The sequence below is a fragment of the Quercus lobata genome, chromosome 12, assembly GCF_001633185.2.
Source record: "Quercus lobata isolate SW786 chromosome 12, ValleyOak3.0 Primary Assembly, whole genome shotgun sequence".
In the NCBI taxonomy this organism is placed as follows: Eukaryota; Viridiplantae; Streptophyta; class Magnoliopsida; order Fagales; family Fagaceae; genus Quercus; species Quercus lobata.
This window is the reverse complement of record NC_044915.1, coordinates 33331479-33355442: the sequence shown is the minus strand read 5'-3', so window position 1 is coordinate 33355442 and position 23964 is coordinate 33331479. Positions and strand designations below refer to the sequence as shown.

The window sequence follows — 23964 nt, the reverse complement described above, 5'->3', positions numbered from 1 at the left end:
CATTGTGGGAAAACTTATAAAGGAGGGGGCATTAATCGGATGAAAAGACATCTAGCTGGAATTAAAGGTGATGTGGCTACATGTATGGGTGTACCTTATGATATTAGGTTTCAAATGGTTGAGAATTTGAAAGAAATTTCAAAATCTAAAGAACAAACAAAAAAGGATCAAGAAGCATCTAATTATTCGCCATTAGAGGACTCACCAGAATTTGAAGATGTCCAAGAAATTACTCCTAGAGGTACGGGGTTAGGTAGGGGAAATAGAAGTGGTCCTAGTAATTTTCCACCAAGATCCAATCTTGGCAAGAGAAAGGTTGGTGATATTGGTAATTACTTCGCTCCTAGAACAACATCGGGAGCTCAACCTTCTATTAAAAGTGTGCTTGCTGGCAAAGAAAAAAAGCAGAGGGTTGATATGGCTGTAGCAAGATGGATGTATGATGCTTGCATTCCAATCAATGCTGTGAATTCTAGTTATTATCAACCTATGTTCAATGTTGTAGCTTCTTATGGTCCTGGATATAGAGGCCTAAATTATCATGCCCTTCGAGGGCCTTTGTTGAGAGAAGCAAAAAGAGAAGTCCAATTGATTGTTGATTCTCATCGTTCATAGTAGGTTGACACTGGTTGTACAATAATGGCTGATGGGTGGACTGATACTAGGCATAGAATATTAATTAATTTTCTTGTCTATTGTCCTAAAGGAATTATTTTTATACGTTCTATTGATGCTTCTGACTTGGTTAAGGATGCTATTAATTTGAGTAACTTGTTTGATGAAATTGTTAATTGGGTTGGTCCTGTAAATATAGTACATTTGGTCACTGACAATGCTACAAATTATGTAGCTGTTGGAAGAATTTTGTGTGAAAAATATAGGAACATTAGTTGGTCACCTTGTGTAGCACATTGCCTAAACCTAATTTTTAAGGAGATTGGGAAGATGGATCATGTAGCTAAACTTGCAAAGCGTGCATCCAAGATAACAGTGTTCATCTATAACCATGTGGCTTTGCAAGCTTGGTTAAGGACTAGAAAAAATTGGACGGAAATTGTGCGTCCAAGGCCAACTAGGTTTGCTACTACTTTCATTGCCTTAGGGAGTCTTAGGGAACATAAGCATGACTTACAAGCATTGGTGACTAGCAAATTTTATGTTGAATCAAGATATGCAAAAGATAAGAAAGCAAAGGCAGTGGTGAAAATCATTCTTGACAATCAATTTTGGAATGATTGTCATGTAATTATGCATATTATGTCACCATTGATTCGTTTATTACGCATTGTTGATTTTGATGAAAAACCAGCTATGGGTTATGTATATGATGGCATGTATAGAGTAATTGATGGAATCAAAAAAAATTTCAAGGACAAGAAAAGACTATGGGAGCCTTATGTTAATATTATCAAGGATCGTTGGGATAATCAATTCTATAGAGATATTCATGCTACTGCTTATTGGTTGAATCTTGCATTCCAATATGACTCATCCACTCTTAATAAGAGGCTAGAGATGCAATTTGCTGTGACAGATGTTATTGAATCAAAAGCTTCAGTTGGTTGGTTGAAGTTGGTGGAAGAATTAAGGCTATTTCAAGAGCGTGAACAAACTTTTGGAACCCAACTTGCTCAAGAATCAACCAAGACATCTCAGCCAGGTAAGATATTGTTTACTTTAGCTAATAATAAAATGAAAAAATATATATTTTAAAGATCATATCTCTTTTTTATATTTTTGGGATAAGTGTAGTTGTGTTTATTGATTCATTGTATCTTTGTTTTGTGTTTTATATGGAACTTAGATGAGTGGTGGAAGTTGTTTGGATCTTGTGTTCCAACCTTACAAAAGTTTGCAATTCGGATCCTTAGCCAAACAGCTGCCTTTTCGGGATGTGAGTGGAATTGGAGTGTTTTTGAATAAATACATACCAAAAAAAGAAATAGATTGGAGCATCAACGACTTAATGATCTTGTGTTTGTTCATTATAACTACCGATTGAAAGAAAGGTATATATTATATAATCTCTTTGTTTCAATGTTTTTGTGGGGAAATATGAGTGATTCACTAATTTGGTCAAGTGGGTTCTTTGTGATTGTGAAATATAAGTGATTTGGTTACTAATTAAATTATTCATTATGTTCATCTTATGATATAGAGTCAAAAGGAAGAAGTTCAATTTTGATCCTATTGATTATGCAAGTATCGATAAAACTGAATTTTGGGTAGTGGAAGATGAGGAACCTCCATTTCTGGATCATGAGGAGATAGAGAATGCATTATATGAAGAGGGGGCCTATCCAATTTAAGAAGGGTCTTCTAGCCATGTACAAAGAGGTTAGCTTATAACAATTCTTTGCCTAGTTGCATATTTTAATTAGACTATTTATGATTTATGAGAAATGATTATTAGAATCATTATTTCATATATTGTTCTTTGGTTTTGGAATTTGTATAGATATGGACAGTGAAGTGATTGAGGATGATGATGACATTAATTTGGAATAATTTGGTGATGAAGATGATGCTCCTCCTGGATTTAGAGATAAAAATCATCCTATTCATGTTGAAGATGAAGAAGATGAGGATGATGATAATGATGCTAGTGGTGGAGCATTTGGTTCACATGATGATATTGATTTCAATTTTCTTCATAACAAATGAGGCTTAGGTCTTAAAACTTAGTAGTTTTTTTGAAACTTTAAAACTTATTTGCTATTTGGATGTAATGAACTTATTTGTTATTTGCCATTTGGATGTAAATGTAATGACTAATGAACTTATTGTTGTGGAATTTGTGTGTATCTTTTTATTAAAAGACAAAGCTATAGATAAAAGTACATGAGTTTGATATGAAACAGCAGAGATACAATGCTATGATTTGAAGGCCATGTCTATGATGTGTATCTGTGATTCTGTATCCTCAACAAAATGCATTAATTGCTTATTAGATCATGTTATGTCTTCTGGTTCTGGGCCTTTTAAAAGGAATAAATGATACAATGGTTTGTCTTCCTCTTCCTGCCTTTTGAAACTTGGGTTTGGTTGGGGTTTGTTTTCAATTTGGGCCTCTATAAACTTTGAATATGAGCCTAATCATGTTTTTAGTATATTAAAAAATTATTAATTATTTATATAATTTAAATAAATAATAATTAAATTATTTATGATGTCACCGGTTCAACTATCGGGGTCCGACCATAAAACTGGTAATTAGCACACTTTTCGGTTCTTTCACTATACCAGTTTTTAAAACCATGCATATAGCCTATAGTAGAACGGCGCTTATCTAGATTACTAGCAAAATCCAAGTCAACATAACCAACTAAGTGGCTTCCAACATTATCATATCTCTCGAACTTCAAACCCAAATCAACAGTTCCCAAAATGTATCTCAAAATCCATTTAGCCGCTTGTCAATGACCTTTTCCCGGATCATGCATATAACGACTAACCATACTGACAACTTGTGAAATGTCCAGCTGAGTACACACCATTGCATACATGAGACTACCAACCAAACTCGCATATGGGACATGAGCCATGTACTCACGCTCCTCATCGATGTTGATAACAACAAAGCACTAAGCTCAAAATGAGGGGCCAAAGGAGTACTCACAGGCTTGGAATTAGAATTCATACCAAAACTTTGTAGTACTTTAGTCAAATATTGTTTCTGTGTCAAATGAATAGTGCCTTTCACTCTATCTCATGCAATCTCCATTCCAAGTATCTTCTTTGCTTCACAGAGATCCTTCATCTCAAATTCTGAACTCAACTGAGTCTTCAATCGTTCAATTTCTACCTTGTTTTTACATGCCACCACCATTTCATCTACATATAAAAGCAAGTAGATATAGGATCCATCAGAAAGCCAACGAAGATATACACAATGATCAAATTGGCTCCTAATGTGCTTCTGCCCAATCATGAAGCGGTTAAACCGTTTATACCATTGTTGGGGAAACTGTTTCAATCCATACAATGATTTCTTCAATTTGTAGACTACCAGTAACTTCAAAGCCATGAGGTTGAGACATGTAAATCTCTTCCTCCAAGTCTCCATGCAAGAAAGTTGTCTTCACATCAAGTTGTGCTAACTCGAGATCAAATTCACCAAAGCTAGCAAAATACGGATAGATGAATGTTTAACAACAAGAGAGAACACCTCATTGTAGTCAATCCCTTCCTTTTGAGCATATCCTTTAGCAACCAATCTAGCTTTGAACCGCACACTATCTTTGCCTATAGGTCCCTCTTTCTTTGTGTAGACCCACTTGCACCCAATCTCTTTCTTACCTTTAGGAAGCTGTACCAAATCCCAAGTCTGATTCTTGTGAAGAGATTGCATCTCCTCTTCCATAGCCTTCTTCCATTCACCACTCTCAGATGTGCACACAGCTTCTTTATAGGTGGATGGAATGTCTTCTTCAACAATGGGAAGCGCATAAGCTACAGAATCAACATATCTAGCTAGTTTTCGAATTTCCCATTTGGATCTTCTCATTGCAATGGACTTTGTCAACTGTGAAGGTATTAAAACTAGAGCTTCACTCTCATCTAGATTATTTCCTTCATCAACCACAATATCATTGTCTGTGTTAACAGACTTTGAAGAAATAATAGGAGTCTCAAACTCCACATGCTGCGGATCATCTCAATTGTGTTCTCCTCCAACTGTTTAATAGGCTTGACAAACTCAGATTCATTAAATGTAACATCTCGGCTATGAATTATCTTCTTTGTCTCGGTACACCAAAGCCTATATCCTTTCACACCTGAACTAAAGCCCAAGAAAATAGCTTTCTTGGCTCTAGGATCCAATTTTGAATCCTTCACATGATAAATATGCAGAACAACCAATTATGCGTAAGAAATCATAATTACTAGCAGGAGATCCAGACCATACCTCTAGGGGAGTTTTCCCCTCATTTGCAGCTACAAGCAAACGGTTGATGATTTGACTTGCTTATGTTACTGCCTCAGCCCAAAATTCTTTACCCAATTTTGCTTGAGACAACATACACCGCACCTTCTCTAGCAAAGTACGGTTCATTCTTTCAGCCACTCCATTTTTTTGTGGGGAACCTTTAATAGTGAAGTGACGAGCAATTCCTTTATCTTGACAAACTTTCTAAAAATGGATTAGACTTGTACTCACCACCATTATCATATCTAAGTGTTTTTATTTTACGGCCTGTTTGAGTTTCAATCAATTTCTTCCACTTCAAAAATATATTAAGAACCTCAGCCTTATGCCTCATAGTGTAAAACCAAACCCGGTGCGAGTAATCAACAAAGGCAACATAATAATGCTTACCTCCAAGAGAAGCAACCTTAGCAGGCCCCCATATATCTGTGTGTACATAGTCAAGTGTACCCTTTGTCTGATGAACTGCAGTTTCAAACTTGACTCTAGTTTGCTTCCCCAAAACACAATGCTCACAATATTCCAACTTGCAGATCTTGGCACCCTTTAGCAAACCTTGCTTTATGAGACTTTGCAAAGCATTCTCACTGGCATGCCCTAAACGCATGTTACAAAGTCTAGTAGTATCTAAAGCAACCTCCCTAGTAATATCAAAAGCTGTGGTTGCTCCACCTACAATAGTACTCCCATCAAGGAAATACATATTCCTTTTACAAGTGGCCCTCAATGCTACAAATGCACCATATGAAACTTTCAAAATTTCATTCTCCATGGTCTTCTTAAATCCCTTGGATTCTAAGAAACCAACAGATATTAGATTCTTTTTCAAGTCTAGTATATATTGAACTTCTGTCAAATTGTGAACTATTCCATCATGCAACTTCAACTTGATTTTACCTATCCCAAAGATCTCACAGGCTTCATCATTACCCATGAGGACTGAACCACGTACCGACTCATCCAAATTGTAAAACCATTCCTTCTTCAAACACATATGAAAGGTACAGGCAGAATCCATGATCCATTCATCTGAATGGAAAACAAATGATGAACCAGTCAATGCAAAATTAGAATCTTTATCAGTACTATGTGCTACATTAGCATTAGAATCTTTCTTGTCCTTAGTCTTCAAAAGTGGGCAATCTTTCTTCCAATGCCTGTTATTGCAACAGAAGGCACACTCATCTTTCCCAATTTTTCTCTTTGTAGATCCTTTTGACTTAGAGCGCGATCTACCTCTTCTACCAGACTTCTTATGTTCAGACTTGCCTCTAACCATCAGTGCTTCACTACTTGTATCCACGTAGGCCTGTTTATCTTTCTTACGATATTCATTGTTAGTCAAAGCATTAGACACATCATTAAACTTAATTTCATTCTTCCTATACAACAGTGTTGTGATTAAATGATCATAAGTATCAGGTAGTGAATTCAACTAGGGGTGACCACGGGTCGGTCCGGGTCGGGTTTGTGCCCAACCCGCGACCGACTCGACCAAGTCGGGTTCCAATTTTTCAGACCCGCCACCGACTAGTTAGAAAATCGGATCGAATCGGACGGTTCTTGTTGGAAAGTGGTCGGGTCTCGGTCGGGGTTGATTATTTGGAAAACGGCAAGAATCCGGCCAAGAAAATATGAAAAATAGCAGTATTCGACGAGGAAATTTTGAAAAATGGTAGAAATCCAGCCAGATCTCACCAATCCAGCGAGATCTTGGCCATTTTCGGCAAGATCTTGGCTAGATCTAGCGAAATCTCGCTGGATCTAGCTTAAATATTCCCAAAGAAAACTCAAAACTCGCCAGATCTTCCCAAAAAAATGTCAAAACTCTCCAGAAAAATGATGCGTCGATCGGATCAGGTTTCTCGGATTTGAGAGGAGGAGATCCGATCTCCGACCCGTTGATCTCGAGTTTTGGAGAATGAAATCCGTCGCCAACCACCGGAGCAGTCGGTTCGGTCGGCGGTGGTCGGGTTCGGTCGACGGCAGTGGGTGGGTCGGTTCCAGCAGGTCCTTGGACAGCCCTAAATTCAACAATAAGAGAGCTTTACCTTCGTCTTTAATCTCAACTTCTAAATTTTGCAAATCAACAAGTATTTTATTATAATCATTCAAGTGCTCAGACATAGAAATACCTGCACGATATTGGAAACGGAAGAGCTTTTTCTTCAAATATAGACGGTTCTCCACACTCTTCGTCATAAACTTGTCTTCTAACATCTTCCAAAGCTCTTTAGCCTTCGTCTCCCTCATAACAAAATACTTTTGATCCTTGGCCAAACACAAACGGATGATGCTGCAAGCTTGTCTATTTATCTTGTCCCAATCTTTATCTGACATCTCTTTAGGTTTGTCTTCCAAAGCAATATCCAACTCCTATTGGATCAAGACATCCATAACTTCGCATCGCCACATGCCAAAGTTGTTCACTCCATCAAACTTCTCTACCTCAAATTTGGCATTAGAAACCGACGTCCTAACTACTGAAGGTTTTGCAGAAGACTTTGCTAAAGCTTTTCTAGAGGAATTTGCCAAAGATTTTGTAGAGGAATCACCTGACATCTTTCTCCTCAATAATTAAGTTCACAAATCAATCACAAAAATCTCCAAAGATAACAAATCCTGTAACGACCCAAGGAAATCCTATAACAAATTTGTAACGACCCCACCCCAATTGTGTAGATATTGTCTGTTTTGGGGCCCATGCCCCTCACGTTTTTGTTCTCCCTCAAAGCACACAGCAGTGGGGGAAAAGACCTCCACACATTAAAGGGAGGTCATTCTTTATAAACACATTTTCATGTGCTTCCCTAGGCGATATGGGATTCCATGGAATGCAGGACCCCCCTTTTGGGTCACTACAATCCACCCCCCTTACGGGCACACACGTCCTTGCTTGTAGGGCCCACACTTCTGGCTAGGGCATGGCTCTGATACCATCTGTAACGACCTCACCCCAACTGTGTAGATATTGTCCGCTTTGAGGCCCATGCCCCTCACGGTTTTGTTCTCCCTCAAAACACACAGTAGTGGAAAAAAGGCATCTACACATTAAAGGGAGGTCATTCCTTATAAACACATTTCCATGTGCTTCCCTAAGCGATGTAGGATTCCATGGAATGCAAGACCCCCATTTTGGGTCATTACAAATCCAAACCGCCTAAGTAACGAACCTAGGCTCTAATACCAGTTTGTTGTAGGAAAGTGCCTCTGAATAACACTCCCACCTCAATATTGACTGTGAAAATATTATGACTCTAGAAAGATCTCCAAGAAATAAACAATAGGAAGAAAGCAAACCCAAACTCAGAAAATAAATAAACACACACAAACAAAAGAATACCAGGAATTTACGTGGTTTGGCTTTTGGCCTACTACATCCACTGGCAACGACGAAGAAATTCCACTAATCAAATATGGAGATATACAAGTTGGTGTATCAATATTCTCACACACACCTAATCCCCAATACACCCAATAGCTCTCTCACAAATACAAGGAATAGAGAAAATCTTGCATCCTATGCTAAACTAAAGAACTCTCACAATAATATGCACCAACCAATCTCTATTTCACTCAGGGACGGACTAAGGGGGGGCCCGGGCACCCCTGGACCCAAAAAAAAAATTTAGTAGGTAAAATTTTCCCAAAAATAAAAAATAAAAGACTTGGGCCCCCCCTTATTTTCATGAACCATCCTATCCTAGCCGGCCATCCCACTCAGCCCAATCAAGAGCCAATATAAATCTTAAAAAAAAATGTAAAAAAAAAAACCTAGCGTCCAAAACCAAACGGAACAACTGAACAAGCGAAAAAGGAAAAACAAAGGAAAAAAAGAAAAGAAAAGAGAGAGGCGAGACTTAAAGAGTAATCACGCCGCCACCACACGAGAGAGACCCATCTCGCTGCCTACATCTCCACCCATCTTGCAGATTCACAGACCCATCCTTGTCAACTGTGGGCGTTGCATACCCAAACGGGAAACGGCCACCCCAACACCACCACAGCCCATGCGAGGCCCATCTTGCCGTCGGTTGCTTAATCTGCCCAGCCCAACTTCATTGCTCTAGCCTTCACAGTTCACAAGTATTTAATTTATCCTTTCCTTCACAACCTAATATAATATTTGTGAATCTCAGAATCTAATTGTCACTTTGTGTTTGTGACTTTCTCTTTTATATTGTATAGAGAGAGAGAGAGAGAGTAGAGTTTGTAGAGATTAGAGAATACAAATTAGTGTAGTGTTTTACTGTTTGTTCTTTGTTGACTGGTAGTTGGGCAATAATAGGGAGGGTAAAGTTAGGAAAAGTTTTTCGTTGCTAGTGCAGAAAGCAAAAAAAATTCGTAGTGTCGGTAGTGGGATTGGGTGAGTGTCAAAAATATGGAGACAAAGACAAAGAGATAAATAAAGGCAAAGACCAAAGACAAAAGACAAAAGCAAATCATATAATATAGAAAATTGTCACACAAATTTAAGAAAATAACAGTGATTCACTTGTGCCTATTGCTAACTCAAAATGCTTAATTAGATAAATTTATAAATTGAAAAGAAGTGAGAAATACTAAATTTTCAACTATGAAAGTTGTCAAAACTAACCTTCGAAACAAAATGGAAAATGATTTTTTGACGGACTCTTTGATGTTATACATTGAAAAGGATATAGTTGCGACATTTAGTTTAGATTCAATCATAGATGATTTTGAAGATTTGAAAGAGCGTCGAGTTCCCTTTTCATAGATGATTGTATTAAGAAACAATAGTGTCTCGTGACTTTTGTTTTTGTTGGTAGATGATTGTATTTTAATATATTAAGAAACAATGATTTTTGGGCATTTGTCTTGGTTGATAGTTTATTAATACTATATGAATGTGTATTTGAAATTTTTTTTTTCGCTTATGTCCGCCCCCCCCCCCCCCAGCTTGAAATCCTGGGTCCGTCCCTGATTTCACTCTCTATTTTTTTCTTCTTCTCAATTGCCGAAGCACCTTCTCCTTATATAGAGTATCAAGTCGGCAAAGATGAATCCTAATTGAATTCTATTCCATATATTCACATGCTACTCCAAGTAAAGACACTACCTCAATTTGGAATTGATTTGGACCTCACGTGCTCAAGAGATGAGAATTAGAGTCCTACTTGAGGTAGTGTCTTTACTTGGAGTAGCACATGAATATATGGAATACAATTCTATTAGGATTCATCTTTGCCAACTTGATACTCTATATAAGGAGAAGGTGTTTCGGCAATTGAGAAGAAGAAAAAAATAGAGAGCGAAATAGAGATTGTCTGGTGCATATTATTGTGAGAGTTCTCTAGTTTAGCATAGGATGCAAGGTTTTCTCTATTCCTTGTATTTGTGAGAGAGCTATTGGGTGTATTTGGGGATTGGGTGTGTGTGAGAATATTGATATACCAACTTCTATATCTCCATATTTGATTAGTGGAATTTCTTCGTCGTTGCCCGTGGATGTAGGCCAAAAGCCGAACCACGTAGATCCTTAGTGTTCTTTTGTTTGTGTGTGTTTATTTATTTTCTGAGTTTGGGTTTGCTTCGTTCCTATTGTTTATTTCTTGGAGATCTTTCTTGAGTCATAATATTTTCACAATCAATATTGAGGTGGGAGTACTATCCGGAGGCGCTTTCCTACAACAACTATAATTGTGTAGCAGCCAAAATGACAGAGAAAGCGAGTGTTTGTGTCATTGCTAGTATATAGATCGCGTAAGATTTTAAACTTTCATGTATGAAGATAGTAGTTACAATTGGCTTCTCTCAAGTAAGGGTTTTTGTGCTAGGAGATACAATGGATGTGAACTACATATACTAAGCACGGGTTGTTATTACACTATCGTAAATTCTAATTTACGTATTTAAAAAATTTAAAAAAAAAACAAATGTGATTGGAGTGTGTGACACACATAATATCTTTTGATTTGAAGGTGTCAACTAATCTAATCGGTTCAATCTCTCAGTATCAAATATTTAAGCTATTATAATTATCATAACTATTTGTCTAGTTCTATTTTGTAATATATTATAAATTAATTTTATAGCACATAAGAAAACCCATCGATATCTCTAACTCTAAAATAAAATTTTTTATTTTTATTTTTAAAATCGCTGTGCAAGTTGACAAAAACTTGTAACAATCTCACTTCGACTTCTAGAGCATTGTTATAAATTTTATTTGTTGCATAATCTGTTTTAGCAACTTTTAAGTTCTCTGGCCTCAAAAATTTCATCAAGCCGCTTAAAATTCAACTTCAATTTTTACTTAGCCTTGGCCTCTTTCACAATAACTTATCTGCTGGTATTTAAGATAAGTGAATTTGGTGTTCTGGAGTTTGGGAGAACTGTAGGAATGCAAGCAAGCAGATCAAATGACTTCAAGTAAGTCTTCAACCCATAATCTCTACTTATATCCCCATGGTTGGTAATGATGGCTAGAAGGATTTGAAACAGCATTTAATACTAGCATCTAACGCTAAATCAATTCTAATGGAATACGAGTTTGAGATGTATATTTATTAATAAATTTATATTAGAATAGGTAATTTCGATCCAAACTTACATTTTCTTATAACTTAGCTTTTTTCATTCTTAAGTAAGTGAATTGAAATGGACCAAAGTAGACCAAAATATTGGACTAAAATGCTATGGCTCAATAAGAGCACAACAAAAATAAATGCTACGCTTCAACTTCAATATATAATCATTAAGATGTATTGCTCTGGCTCATTTTCATTAAGATATAGAGATAATAAAGATAACAACTTTATTTATTTTTAGTTTATACTCACCCAAAATGGATCGAAGTAGGTGTTTATTATCTCTATCTCTTAAAATTAATGAAAATGACATATGGTTCACTATGTAGGAGCGGTCCTGGACCCTTCAACCTAGTCCTGAATACGAATATAATGGTAAAATAAGATTTTTTTTTTTTTTTTTTTTGGGTGAGTATAAACAAAAATAAATAAATAAATAGTGACTTCACCCAAGGTATTCATATTACATGTATTTTTTTATTATTATTATAATTAACATTTAGGTTCAAGAACGTATAAAATCATGGTAGAAAAAGTGATTATTTTATCATGATTGATAAGTTACAATTAGTTTTGAGAATGAATAAAGACATGATACATTATTGTATACATTAATAAATTTCTCTTTTTAAGGATGAAAAGAAAATAATGACATGACCACTAATCTAACTCAACAGAAATGAAACAATAATAAATAATACTCTTTAACTATTATATATTTTTACTATATAAATTACATATACATAAATAAGAGACTTTATTTGATATCAATTTTTCGGGATGACTACAAAATTGAAGATTTAATAACAAAGTTAGTAATTCATCCTTGAATCAAAAAAGATAATAAATACTCGAAAAAAAAAAAAAAGGGAGAGAGAGAACCAAAATTTCTTTTTGACCGAGTGACAGGTGCAATTTTTAAATTTTTGAGGGAGCCTTTTTATTTCTAATAGAATTTTTTTTATTAAAAAAAAAGTTACATTCATAAAGTTCCCATCACATTCATTAACAAATTTTACAACAAACTATAGAGCATGTAAAGATTTAAATAATCCACTTGGTTTGTAGCTGTCTTCAATAAATGCTCCATGCATCCTCGGCTCCACCTTTTTTCCCCCAATGCCTGCCTTTGTTAGTGAGCTATAGCCTATAGTAATTCATCAGATTTAAATATCAAAGACATGTAATTTTAATGAATAGACAGTTTTTAAAAAATTTTGCAATTTTTTATTCCGGTAGGAGCATGATTTCGGGGCAACTCAAGTGAAACATGACAATGAACTAAATTGTCACATAATATTGCTTCAACAACTATGTTGTGACTTGTGACTTTTTTCTCTTTTTTTTTTATAAGTAGAATAGGTCTATTAAAAAATGAAAACACTTCATGTTCATGATGATGAACACAAATAGTTCGAAAAATTATAATGCAAAGCTAAGAGAATTGTGAAACTCAAAAACAGCAGTACATCTATGTTGTGACTTGTGAGTACGACATTCATTAAACAGTCCTGTTATGTACATGAATAACAAGCAACTTACATCCATTTAGAGACATCTTACTCTGCTGCTTCCAACTTCATCTTCCTGTTAACATAATCCAGGTATCCCTGCCCAAAATGCCAGCATATGAGAGCTATGAATTCAGAATAACTGCTCTGAAAATACCTTCAAACTAACTGTTCAAATTTTGCATAATTATTCTCAGATTTAGTCTATTTAAGACTTCCAAAGATCTTTAAATTTTCAGAATGTTGAAAGTTCTATAAGCAAGATACCCCCAAATAATAATAATAATAATTACTATGGCCTGCTTTCTTACTGCCAGCGTTATTCCGTCTTTTTTAGTTTCAGTAATCAATCTTAGTACATTTTAGTCACCTCTTGCCTATATTACAATTTACACATTTTTTAATATGTAAATCTCTAATCCTACCAGGGTAAATCTTGAATGTATTACATTTTAAATAGACATTAATATCTAGATCTCTAGTCATACCAGTTTGTTGTCTGATAGCACATGGATGAGTACATTGTGCTTAATATAACAATTGGAGTCCATTGCATTTTACATTGATGAATTCCGTGTTAAATATGTAAAGCACAGTGAACCATTTGATTTTTTGGTGGAATGCATAGAAGAATGAATATTCCCTGGAGTATTTCCACAGCAGCAAACTTGTCAATTATTGTCTTTGACTGGACTGGATGTAAATTCAAAGGCTTTAACAGTAATTCCACATTCTGCAAAATAGTAACATGAACTCTTAAGACTCTTTTAACATTTAGTAATAAGAACACAGATAACCAGATGTAAATTGAGATTAGATGCATAAATCATTATAATTTGCCAAATCTAGCTTTTGCAGTTCATCCAACATTTCCTAGGCAAAGGCCAGGTTTCCAGTAGCTAGCTACCCAAACAATGAAATTGACATTTTCAACAGTTTGGAAAGGAAAATCACAGAGCTCACATAGTAATCATAATATTAGGTTGACACAGGGTAATCCAAGTACATCATCAGATTAATTAAAAACCTTCCACATGTGCTCTGTATCTATAGCTATGCCACAATTTATACATATGAAACTTCGCTAAATCTCACAATATAGCCAAATGGACCAACCTTAGATGTAAAACTCTCATCCCAATACGTGTAGTTTAAACCTTTGAGTTTCCCCGTTTTACAGAGATCATCAATGAAAAGCTTCACTTGCACTGCCTAATCATGGTGGAAAATTAAAATGCAGTCAGGGAAAGAACAAGAATCTATATGAATTGCTCCACTTGAAAACTCACATCAGGAGCACTTCTTCGTCTGTCGAAAGGGCAGCCAACAACAAAGCCCACCAGAGAAAGTTCAGAGATCTGTACATGAACAGAAGAAGCCGTTTATGACGCTGACTTTGGTCTGAAGATAGCTCAAACTTCAACACCACCCAACATATATACCCAATTTATCTAGATAGAAAACTTCTTGCAGGAAAAAAAAAAAAAAAAAAAAAAAACCTCTTTTGATTTAAGATGATACTACAGACAATCATTTCGATTTAAAACCTTCTTCCGAATTTACAATGACAACAAAATACAATCTTATAAAAGAAAATCAACAGAAAGTACTCACCAGACTTTGAAAGTCACTAACCATTAGATCTATATTTGATTTCTTCCTTAGCAGAACACTGCAGCATCACAATAATTGACATTTATACCATATAATAAACAAAGTTTCAATGAGAACACTAGCATAAAATGGGGAAAGGAGGAGCCCTGAAGAGGGATATGCTGCGCTTTTTTTTCTTTTTTGGCTTAATGAAAAAGGGGGTCTCCAATGTGGACTCATCAACCCCACGCCACAGCAATAGGTAATACCACATGTACCACCAAGGCCTTGATAGAGCTATCACTTAAACCACTCACCAAGTGAAGCAATACGAGAACTCCTACCATCAAGCCACACCCCTTGGAGGTAAGAGGGATATGCTGCTCTAGTCTATAAAATTAGAGATTCAACATTCACTGACCTTACCATATACTGGGTGGCCTTTAAAATGCATTGTCAAGCATAGATTCATGGTATTATAAAAAGTATAAGAAATCAGATTACCTTAGAGGTGAAGCTATCTTATTGTGAGTGTCTGAAACAGCAAGTCCAACATACTTATCACCAACATCCAGACCAAGCAAACGACCCCGTTTTACTGCTTTTGACGTGAGCAAATCATGGAACAAGTTCAACGGCTTCACGTACCTCATTAATCAACCAGACCCCTCAACAACAAAAAACAAAACCTTTTATTTGTCACTCTGGGAAATACGTTTTAAGCAAAATTAACATTACAAAAATGAACAACATGGGCAATAATATTTTTACTTCCAAAATGCGAAGCAATAAACTCTTTTTTTTTTAATGCATTTAGTCCAGCTTTTCGGCACAAAGTTCATTTTCATTGCAGCATTTTTACAAACAGTTAGTCTACACAGAGATCAAATGCTATTTGTGACATATTTTTTCACAAACACTTTTGGAGCAAAAAGTTAAACAGAGAGAGAGAGAGAGAGAGAGATTCATTACAAGTGAAATTCAATGTTTCAAACGAAGTGAGTTACCGTTCAGAACGGTTTCAATGTTTCATACGAAACACTCAAAATGGGTACAGAGTCTACAGACCCAATTATACCAATTTATGATAAGTAGTAATTGAGGGTCACTTTTGATTTTTTTTTTTTTTTTTTTTTGGGTCGGATGGAGTTTAACTATTTTTTTTTTTTTTGAGAAGCTTTTTTGTTAGTTTAACTAGGGACTAGTTTGGGAGAGAGAATATTTGAATTATGTATATTTTTGTTAGAAATACCAAAAATACTAATTTAATTACAAGCCTTTTGCAAACATAGTAATTTGTTGATATCATTCAACTTGGAGTTTTTAGACATTTAGTAGATTTTTTTTTAATATATAATAACATTTTTTATAAAAATTTTCTTTAGGTAAAGTACGTGCCTACTACGTGGTATATGGATGTTTTTTTTTTTTTTTTTTTTTTTTTTTTTAAGAATCATCTGGATGCATTTAAAATCATTTATTTTCTTTCCATTTTTTTAGACTATATGATTTTTCCCACACAGAGAGAGAGAGAGAGAGAGAGAGAGAGAGATTCATTACAAGTGAAATTCAATGTTTCAGACGAAGTGAGTTACCGTTCAGAATGGTATCAATGTTTCAGGCGAAACTCTCAAAATGGGTACAGAGTCTACAGACCCAATTATACCAATTTATGATTAGTAGTAATTGAGGGTTACTTTTGATTTTTTTCTTTCTTTCTTTTTTTTTTGTCGGATGAAGTTTAACTAGATTTTTTTTTTTTAAGAATTTTTTTTGTTATATTAACTAGATATTTGGGAGAGAGAATATTTGAATTATGTATATATTTGTTAGAAATACCAAAATACAAATTTAATTATAAGGCTTTTGTAAACATAGTAATTTGTTGATATCATTCAACTTGGGATTTGTAGACATTTAGGGTTCGTTTGGATTGAGCTTATTTTTGCTGAAACTAAAAATACAGTAACAAAATAATTTTTAAATGTGTGAATAGTACCGTGAGACCCATTTTTAATTTTTTTTCTAAATAAAGTGGTTGTGGGTTCCATGAACAGTGCATGAATAGTATCGAAACAATGCGTGGACAGTAACATTTGTTTCATGAACAGTAAATTTTGTCTCCTCCTTGAAACGCTTGAAAGCAAAAAAAAAAAAAAAAGAGAAAAACGCAACGCAGGATTCAACGGAAACGCTGAATCCAAACGACATCTTAGTAGATATTTTTTTTAATATAGTACCCGTTTGGATTCAACTTAATCATGCATCTATGTTTTGCAACAACGTTTTCAGTCCTTTTTTTTCTTCTTTTTTTTGTTGCACGTGAACAGTGATTTTATTGTACAGGGGACAAAAAACACTGTTTATACACTGTTCATGGGTCCTACGATACTATTTACACATTTAAAAATTATTTTACTACAGTGTTTTCAGTTTTTAGTAACAATAAGTTCAATCCAAACGGACCCATATAATAATATTTTTTATAAAAATTTTCTTTAGGTAAAGTACGTGCCTACTACGTGGTATCTGGATGCCTTTTTTTTTTTTTTTTTTTTTGAGAATCATCTGGATGCATTTAAATGCATTTATTTTCTTTCCATTTTTTTAGACTATATGATTTTTCCCCCTCGTTTTGAAGGTTTTGAAGGTTCAGAGGTATTATGATAATTTAAAACCTCTTAACATTATTTTGGTCTTTTTTGAATGTTTTGAGGATATTTTTTCATTTTAAATATTTGGGATATATTTTTTATTTTTTATGTAAATATTTTACATATATATATACACACACATAATTAGATAAATAGGCTAGATTTTAGACGAAACTACAATATTGATCCCTCAAGTTTTAAAATTAAGTTATATTAGTCATTTTATTAATTATCATTAGTGGTGTTACTTACGTAACTAATGGAACAACTACTTAACATTTTTTTTAATGTCGTGGCAATTTTTTAACTAAAAAATTAGTTTTCATGTTAGAATTTTAGCAGTACCCACCTTCTAAAATTACCTAGATCCACAATCAGGCCCGGCTCCCTCCTGTTCTAAGCTTAAAAATGAGCCGCGTCTAAGATAATGCCCTCTCTCTCCAACCCTTTTTAGCAACTTCCTAATTCCTTAGAAAAACCACCTCCCACACTCCACCAAAACTTGCTCTCCACTGAGTTGAAGCCGGCGAAGAAGATCTTTGTCGTTTTGTTAATGGATGAGACTTCATCAGAATCGTTTACTGAGCTGTGAAAGAATCAATCATGGAAGCTTTAAAAGCTTCCTCTCCTTCTTGAAAGCTGTCGTGATATATGCTCTGCCGAAACCACTCCTTCACCCAACTCATGGTTTGTTTCACAAGTTCTAATCTTTTATTCATTAATTTGTTTATTCATTTATCCAATTAATTGCCCTTTCTCTTCACATTTGAATCACGATTAATAAAACCCAATTCAAAGACCCAATTCATTGTTCCGTTCCCCATTAAATTGTTGAAGCTCCTAAAAGAGTTTTGAGCATGCTGGAGATGGGTTTGGAGTGGCTGATCATTCTATACTAGTGGAAGCCATCAAAGATCATTTTGAAGGATCAATTTTTGTTACAGGTTATACAGACCCAGAAAAAAAAAATGATGGAACTTCAATAGTATAACCTCTATTTTAAATTTTAATTTTGATTTGGTGTTGTTTAATTGGTCACCACCCAATGAAAAATACTTGATAATAGCTGGCTTCATGTGTCCCCACAACTCCGATCAAGTTTTGATCTTGTTGGAGAAAGGCATTACAGTGGCATATGGATGACGGTTTTTCTACTGAGCTGCTAAAAAGGGTTGAGAAAGAATTAGAGGGTATAATGTTAGACCTGGCTTATTTTTACCTTCAATGTTTTGAAAATCAACCAACAAACCAAGCCCATAATCACAAAAACTGAGATGAAAGAACCAAACCCATAGCCGTCGTAAACATTAGAGAGGAAGATTTGGGTTTAAGGACCACCATATTTGGTGCTGGTGGATAGAGGCAATGAGCTTGAGGAGCTCAGTGACCTTGAGTTTCGATCCATTTTGCGTGTCCGATTCAGCTTCTCTTTTTACCTTTTTTGTTTTGTTATTTTGTTCTTTCTTTTCTGCTACTACTATTACTCTTTCCTTTTAATTTTTCTTCATTTTAAAAATTGATTATTTGGTTTTGTAAACAAAGAATAAATGTGAGGTTGATTTGTTAAACAAAAATCAGATTTGTTTTTAATCGGGTTAGTATGATTTTGATTTGATTTTAATGGATCAGTTTGCTTTAGAGTTAATCTAACGTGGAAACTAATTTTTTTAGTTAAAAAACTGGCACCTCATTAAAAAAAAATGTCAATTTATTGTTCTGTTAGCCACGTAAGTAACACCACTAACGCCAATTAGGTAAATGACTAATATAATTCAATTTTAAAACTTGAGAGACTAATTGTGCTCGCTTCAAACTTAAGGAACCAATTGCGCACACAAGGTAAACTTGAGAGACCAACATTGTAATTTTGCCTAGATTTTACCTTAAATAATTGGACTGGATTGAGTTGGGTTGGATTTGAATCATAACTACTTTGTTAAATGAATAATAAATAGGTAAAAGGTATTTGAAAATCCAACCCATTCATAACCCCAAACTTATTGTTAAGACTTTGACAGCGTTTTGTATTCATACCATTTTAATTGTCATTTTCTATACATTGTTGACATTGAGTAAAATCCTGAAAGTCATTTAGAAGGGATGAATGAAATTGTATGCGTTCAATAATATATAAAATTTTAATAAAATTATCAAATGCTTAGGATAAGGGGTTTAAACTTTTTATAGTCTTGGCCTAGAGCCTTGTAGCTTTGTGGAGTTGATTGGTTCTGTTTATGATGAGAACCATAGCTCAAATTCTCCTTCCCCACTTTATTTTGGACAAATTAAAACTTATACACCTGTAGTTCCACGGAAATTTAAGTTGCTAACCTATGATTTGACATTTTACCCACCTGAGATTTGACCGAAATTTAAATTGCTTACTTGTGGATTGAAATCCAATGATAAAAGTGTTCTGCTGGATCCATTTTGATCTTGTATTTTTATATTTTTTGTGTTTTTGGAGGAGAGAATACATAAAAGTAGAGTAAAATTACATAATTAAATATGTTTTTAACAGATGTATATAATAGAACTCTAACTGAGCTAACTTTAGGTGAGTAAAGTGTTAAATTTCAAATCACAAGTAGGTAACTTAAATTTCAATCAAACCGCAGGTGGGTAAGTTGTAATTTTTCTTATTATTTTTTAAATAAGTAAAGTCTTGTGGATGAGAAACTATTAATGTATACTCAATGCTCTACACTTTTCTCCTCATAAATATGAGTCTCATTTGCAGGATTCACATTATGTAAACGGAAAGCGTAGTACACCAAATATACCAAATAATTTTGTCTAGCAAAATATCAAAGAAATTATGTTCTTTTAAAAGTTTTTATTACAACACATTGATCTTTTAAGTTCAACAAGAGTATAAGAAGATAAAATAATGAATTCTCCTGAAATCTTTAATTACTAGTATGTTTGGGATTACTTATTTTTATTGGTTTATTTTGTTCCAAAAAAAAAAAAATTCAATATAAGTATAATTGTACATAAAAAGGTCAAACTTTTAAAAGTTATATATATATATATAAGCTGACAATAAAAATAAACGAGATTTTAAACTTGTTCAAACTCAAGTCACAGCACATTCGCACCACTTAATTTCAACCACAAAGCAGCGTATATATAATAAGCTTTTTCATTTTATGGGACAATTTGATTGTTGGTGATAACAAAATATAAAAGCTTGTTAGAGTCTTTTTTGGGCTCATACATGTGTCATGTTTTAATACATCAGTGATTAAGTTTTGAGTTCTTTCAGGGAGTTGAGATCAGAACTATTGTCAATGGGGCATTCGTTGGCCATTACCATTGTATTTCATAATGTAATGACTAATGAGTAGGTGAAATAGAATTATAAATGGTGTGAAATAGATTTTTTCTTCTAAAAATAAGTGAGCAAGGAATAAATGTGTAAGTAGAATACACCAAAACTTGTTTAAAAAAAGTAGAATACAACAAAAATAATATTCATAACAAAAAAGTGTTAATTGATAATTTATAAGACTTATCTTGTAGTTTGTTTGAATAACTTTTGCATTAGAGACCATATTAGGCATTGAATAAAGGAATCAAGGAGAAGAAAGTTAGCAATGAAGCATTCAACAGCATGACAACAAAGAGATTGCAATCCTGAGATGTTAGAGAGACACGAAAAAGAACATGGGGTAGCTTTCAGCAAGGCTAGATAAATGTAATCGGCATGACAAAAATAGTATATTCAGCAAGATCAAAGTAATATATTCTGCAAGGCTAAAATAATGAATTTAGCACAGATAAAAATGTTATATTCCATATTCATTTGGACATGAATTTTGTGTTCAACAAAAAAAATTCCATGTTCAGTATCGTGGACGTTTTGTATTAACCAAGAAGAAAAAGAGAATTATTCATCAAGAAGAAAATCTCATATTCAGCCGCTACGGGTGAAATCCTGCATTAAGACAAAGTCACGAGCCTCGAAATTGAAAATCAAAGCACAAGGGAGGATGGGTTGGTAAGGAAAAAATAGAACTTTATCTGTGCATGTCAAGGATCATATGAGAGAATGGTTTTTGAAGTTAATTAGTAGAAGAAGTGATAGAGAAAGATGTGTTTGAGGAGACACAAGGATGAAATATGCCTTCTGATTTTTCTCTCTAAAGACTCTAATGCTCACAACTTGTGTCTCCTTGAAATTTTGCAGAAAACGAGTAAATCATAGGGAAGGAAGAGCATAGAACAGGAAGCTCAATTTAATTTCAAATTGTGGGCCTGCTCAAAAATTTTCACATGCAGATGAGCATGTGTTTATAGGACAAAATTTTCTTATTATTCTCAAGGAGCTGAAAACAGATAATTGAGCGGAAACCATAAAAATCAATTGAATAAATTAAATGATTGATAACCATCTACTTCCAGTTTTATTGTTGTACATGGAAAAATGGAGAAAGAAAGTCAAGCTCAGCACGTTTTTTTGCTGCTCTTCTGAAGGGCTTCCGATTTCGCCACCATAAGCGTTCAATCCCACTGCTAAAACTATTACTATGATCTGTCATTGAAAGCATCTTTTGCCTTGGACCAGGCTCAGCTTCTCTCAGTTTCTTTGTATGTTTAGGAGAAGGTGTTTTAGGCTCTGCAAACTTGACACTAATTGATCTGTCAAGGCAATAAAGGGAAAAAAGTTACTAAAGATGAAAAGATATATATATATATATATATATTGAAACAGATATTATGGTCCAAACAGATGACAGAAGTAAGAAATATATAATTTCTTTTCTCCCTCAAATTTTATGAAAAAATCTACTCATAATTTATCACCAACAGAATAAAAGACAATCTGGCAAGATTTTATCACTCCCAGCACTTTCCTCCCAATAATAATCATTTAAAGAGAGATTTTCATTTTATCATATGTTCTTTAAATGCTCGTTTGGAAGAGATTATTCCATAAACCATAATCAAACATGCATTTTCAGCTCTGTATTTTGTGCGTCCTGACTAAATTACATTCCCAAACCCAAAAGTCCTCAAGCAAACAGCAAAATACAATATATATGCAATTACAATTTACATGCAAGGAATTTTTTCTTAACTTAAGGCTTACCTATCAAGATCAACTGAAGGTGTTGCAGACAAGTCTTGTTGTTGAGGCTTCCAAGCAGGACAGATGTAAACCTTTGGTGTGAAAACTAAGTTAATGCAATCAAAATGGTACCACTCATCACATTGATCACAAGCAATCATTTTTCTCTGATCATATGGCTTTCGACAAATACAATAAAGCATACTTCGTTCTCGTATTAACTGCACCAACCAAACACTAGCTGATCAATGAAATGCCGAGGCAAATATTTTTTCTTTTTCCTTTTTCAAGTAACGCAAAGATAAATAGTTTTTTGTGTGTGTGTGTGTGTGTGTGTGTGTTGGGGGGGGGGGGGGGGGGGGGTGTGGGGGTTATCTCTGTTTCCTTCTCCAAGTAAAAAGGCAAATTTTCACCTTCCATGATAAGTTCAAAAACTTTATCTAAACTGAGAGCTCCAGAATCAGTTGCAACCTGTATATAAAACAAAAGAGCCAATGAGAGAGAGTAAGAGAGCAAGAGAGAGTGAGTATGAGAAATTTATAGACCTTCCTGGCACGTTCTGCCCACTGCAAGCCAATACGCTTCACTTCTGTAAGTCTTTGCCTATAGTAATCTTCAGGTGGAATGCTCATAGAAAGACCCTGCCACATATTCTTGATTTAGTTCATCATCCATGTCACAGTATAGCAAAATTGCTTTTGTCAAGAAATAAAATTTTAAATCAAGAACTGTCAAACAAATACAAATTTCAAAGAGAGATTTTCTAAATCCCAGAAAGTGTCTTCTCTGTCCAGCTCACTTTTGAGGAAGGTTAATTAATGCACTGACACTTCGGGTCATATTTGTTCTTTCAAAGATGTTCAAATCAATTAGTGCTGCGACCTTCTTTAATATTGAACTCTTGAATTATGGGAAGGGCCTATGTAGAATAGAATCAACAGATGTAATTGGATTAAAAAGCACCCCAAGTGGAAGTAAGCCAATAATAAAAATGCAGCCCTTTAACAAAAAAGTATTTGTAACCATATTTCAGTCTTACAGCAACATTGTCTTCAACAAATTCTTCTTAACAAACTGAAAACCCAGATAACCTAAGTAATACCACAGCAACCCAATGATATCTTATAGCAATACTCGAGCATCTATAATAGATGGATTGCTAAACAATTACTGAGAGCTATATAAGAACTAAGAGTGAAAAAAGGATTTGCCTGGATTGACTGCCCATACCAACCACCTCTAGTATCTAACTGTACCTCCAACACCTTATAAGGGGTTGTAACTGGTCCTCACTACTTACCCAAAAAGGGAAGATAGTCCTCACAAACCCAAATCAATCATTATTCCCCAGCCCTGGCCAAGCCTCCTACTCCACTTTCTATATGTTTTTGTTTATGTTTCTTCCCTAAAAAAAAGAATTTTTAGTCCCTTCATAGAATTAGAGACACAAAGCAGAAGGCAGTAGACATGCAACACATCATGAATTTTGTAGGGGCAACATAGGCATTAAATCATATTAGGTTCTTGTGGAAATGGTTTTCTGTGTCTTTTTTCATCTGTCTTTATTTAGTATTTCTCAAGAACTGACAAATATTGATTTAAATAATCAATGGATACTCTTGGAAGATGCTATCCCCATGTGAAGTATCCC

The 23964-nt window shown here is 34.5% G+C and overlaps 2 protein-coding genes and 1 pseudogene across 3 annotated transcripts; all 3 read right to left on the bottom strand.

Annotated features, from left to right (window-relative positions):
• Nucleotides 1–23964, bottom strand: part of LOC115970557 — a 49656-nt pseudogene that overhangs the window by 3827 nt on the left and 21865 nt on the right.
• LOC115971027 (putative pre-16S rRNA nuclease) lies at nt 12890–15656 on the bottom strand. Of its 2 annotated transcripts, none has more exons than XR_004087197.1 (6): nt 15090–15656; nt 14607–14664; nt 14282–14350; nt 14109–14204; nt 13481–13725; nt 12890–13091 (listed from the first exon to the last, which is right to left on the bottom strand). XR_004087197.1 is itself a non-coding variant. In XM_031090691.1 (6 exons), the coding sequence occupies exons 1-6, from the start codon at nt 15236–15238 to the stop codon at nt 13041–13043; spliced, it is 513 nt and encodes a 170-aa protein (XP_030946551.1). In that variant the 5' UTR covers nt 15239–15655; the 3' UTR covers nt 12890–13040. The 2 variants fall into 2 exon arrangements, 1 of the variants encoding a protein (XP_030946551.1); XM_031090691.1 differs by having other exon boundaries at nt 12890–13095; nt 13640–13725; nt 15090–15655.
• On the bottom strand, nt 21585–22530 carry LOC115971031 (chromatin remodeling protein SHL-like). Its single transcript, XM_031090701.1, has 2 exons — nt 22335–22530; nt 21585–21883 (listed from the first exon to the last, which is right to left on the bottom strand). Exons 1-2 carry the CDS (start codon nt 22514–22516, stop codon nt 21649–21651), a joined length of 417 nt encoding a protein of 138 aa, XP_030946561.1. The 5' UTR covers nt 22517–22530; the 3' UTR covers nt 21585–21648.

What these genes read in the sequence shown, in the direction of transcription:
- LOC115971031 (XM_031090701.1), bottom strand. Translation starts at nt 22,516, where the DNA reads ATGCTTTATTGTATTTGTCGAAAGCCATATGATCAGAGAAAAATGATT. An exon ending in CCTTCAGTTGATCTTGATAG is followed by an intron (nt 21,884 to 22,334) that starts GTAAGCCTTAAG and finishes TTGCCTTGACAG; the next exon opens with ATCAATTAGTGTCAAGTTTG.
- LOC115971027 (XM_031090691.1), bottom strand. Translation starts at nt 15,238, where the DNA reads ATGAGGTACGTGAAGCCGTTGAACTTGTTCCATGATTTGCTCACGTCA. An exon ending in TTAGTGACTTTCAAAGTCTG is followed by an intron (nt 14,351 to 14,606) that starts GTGAGTACTTTC and finishes GTTCATGTACAG; the next exon opens with ATCTCTGAACTTTCTCTGGT. An exon ending in TTTGCTGCTGTGGAAATACT is followed by an intron (nt 13,096 to 13,639) that starts CCAGGGAATATT and finishes CTGGCATTTTGG; the next exon opens with GCAGGGATACCTGGATTATG.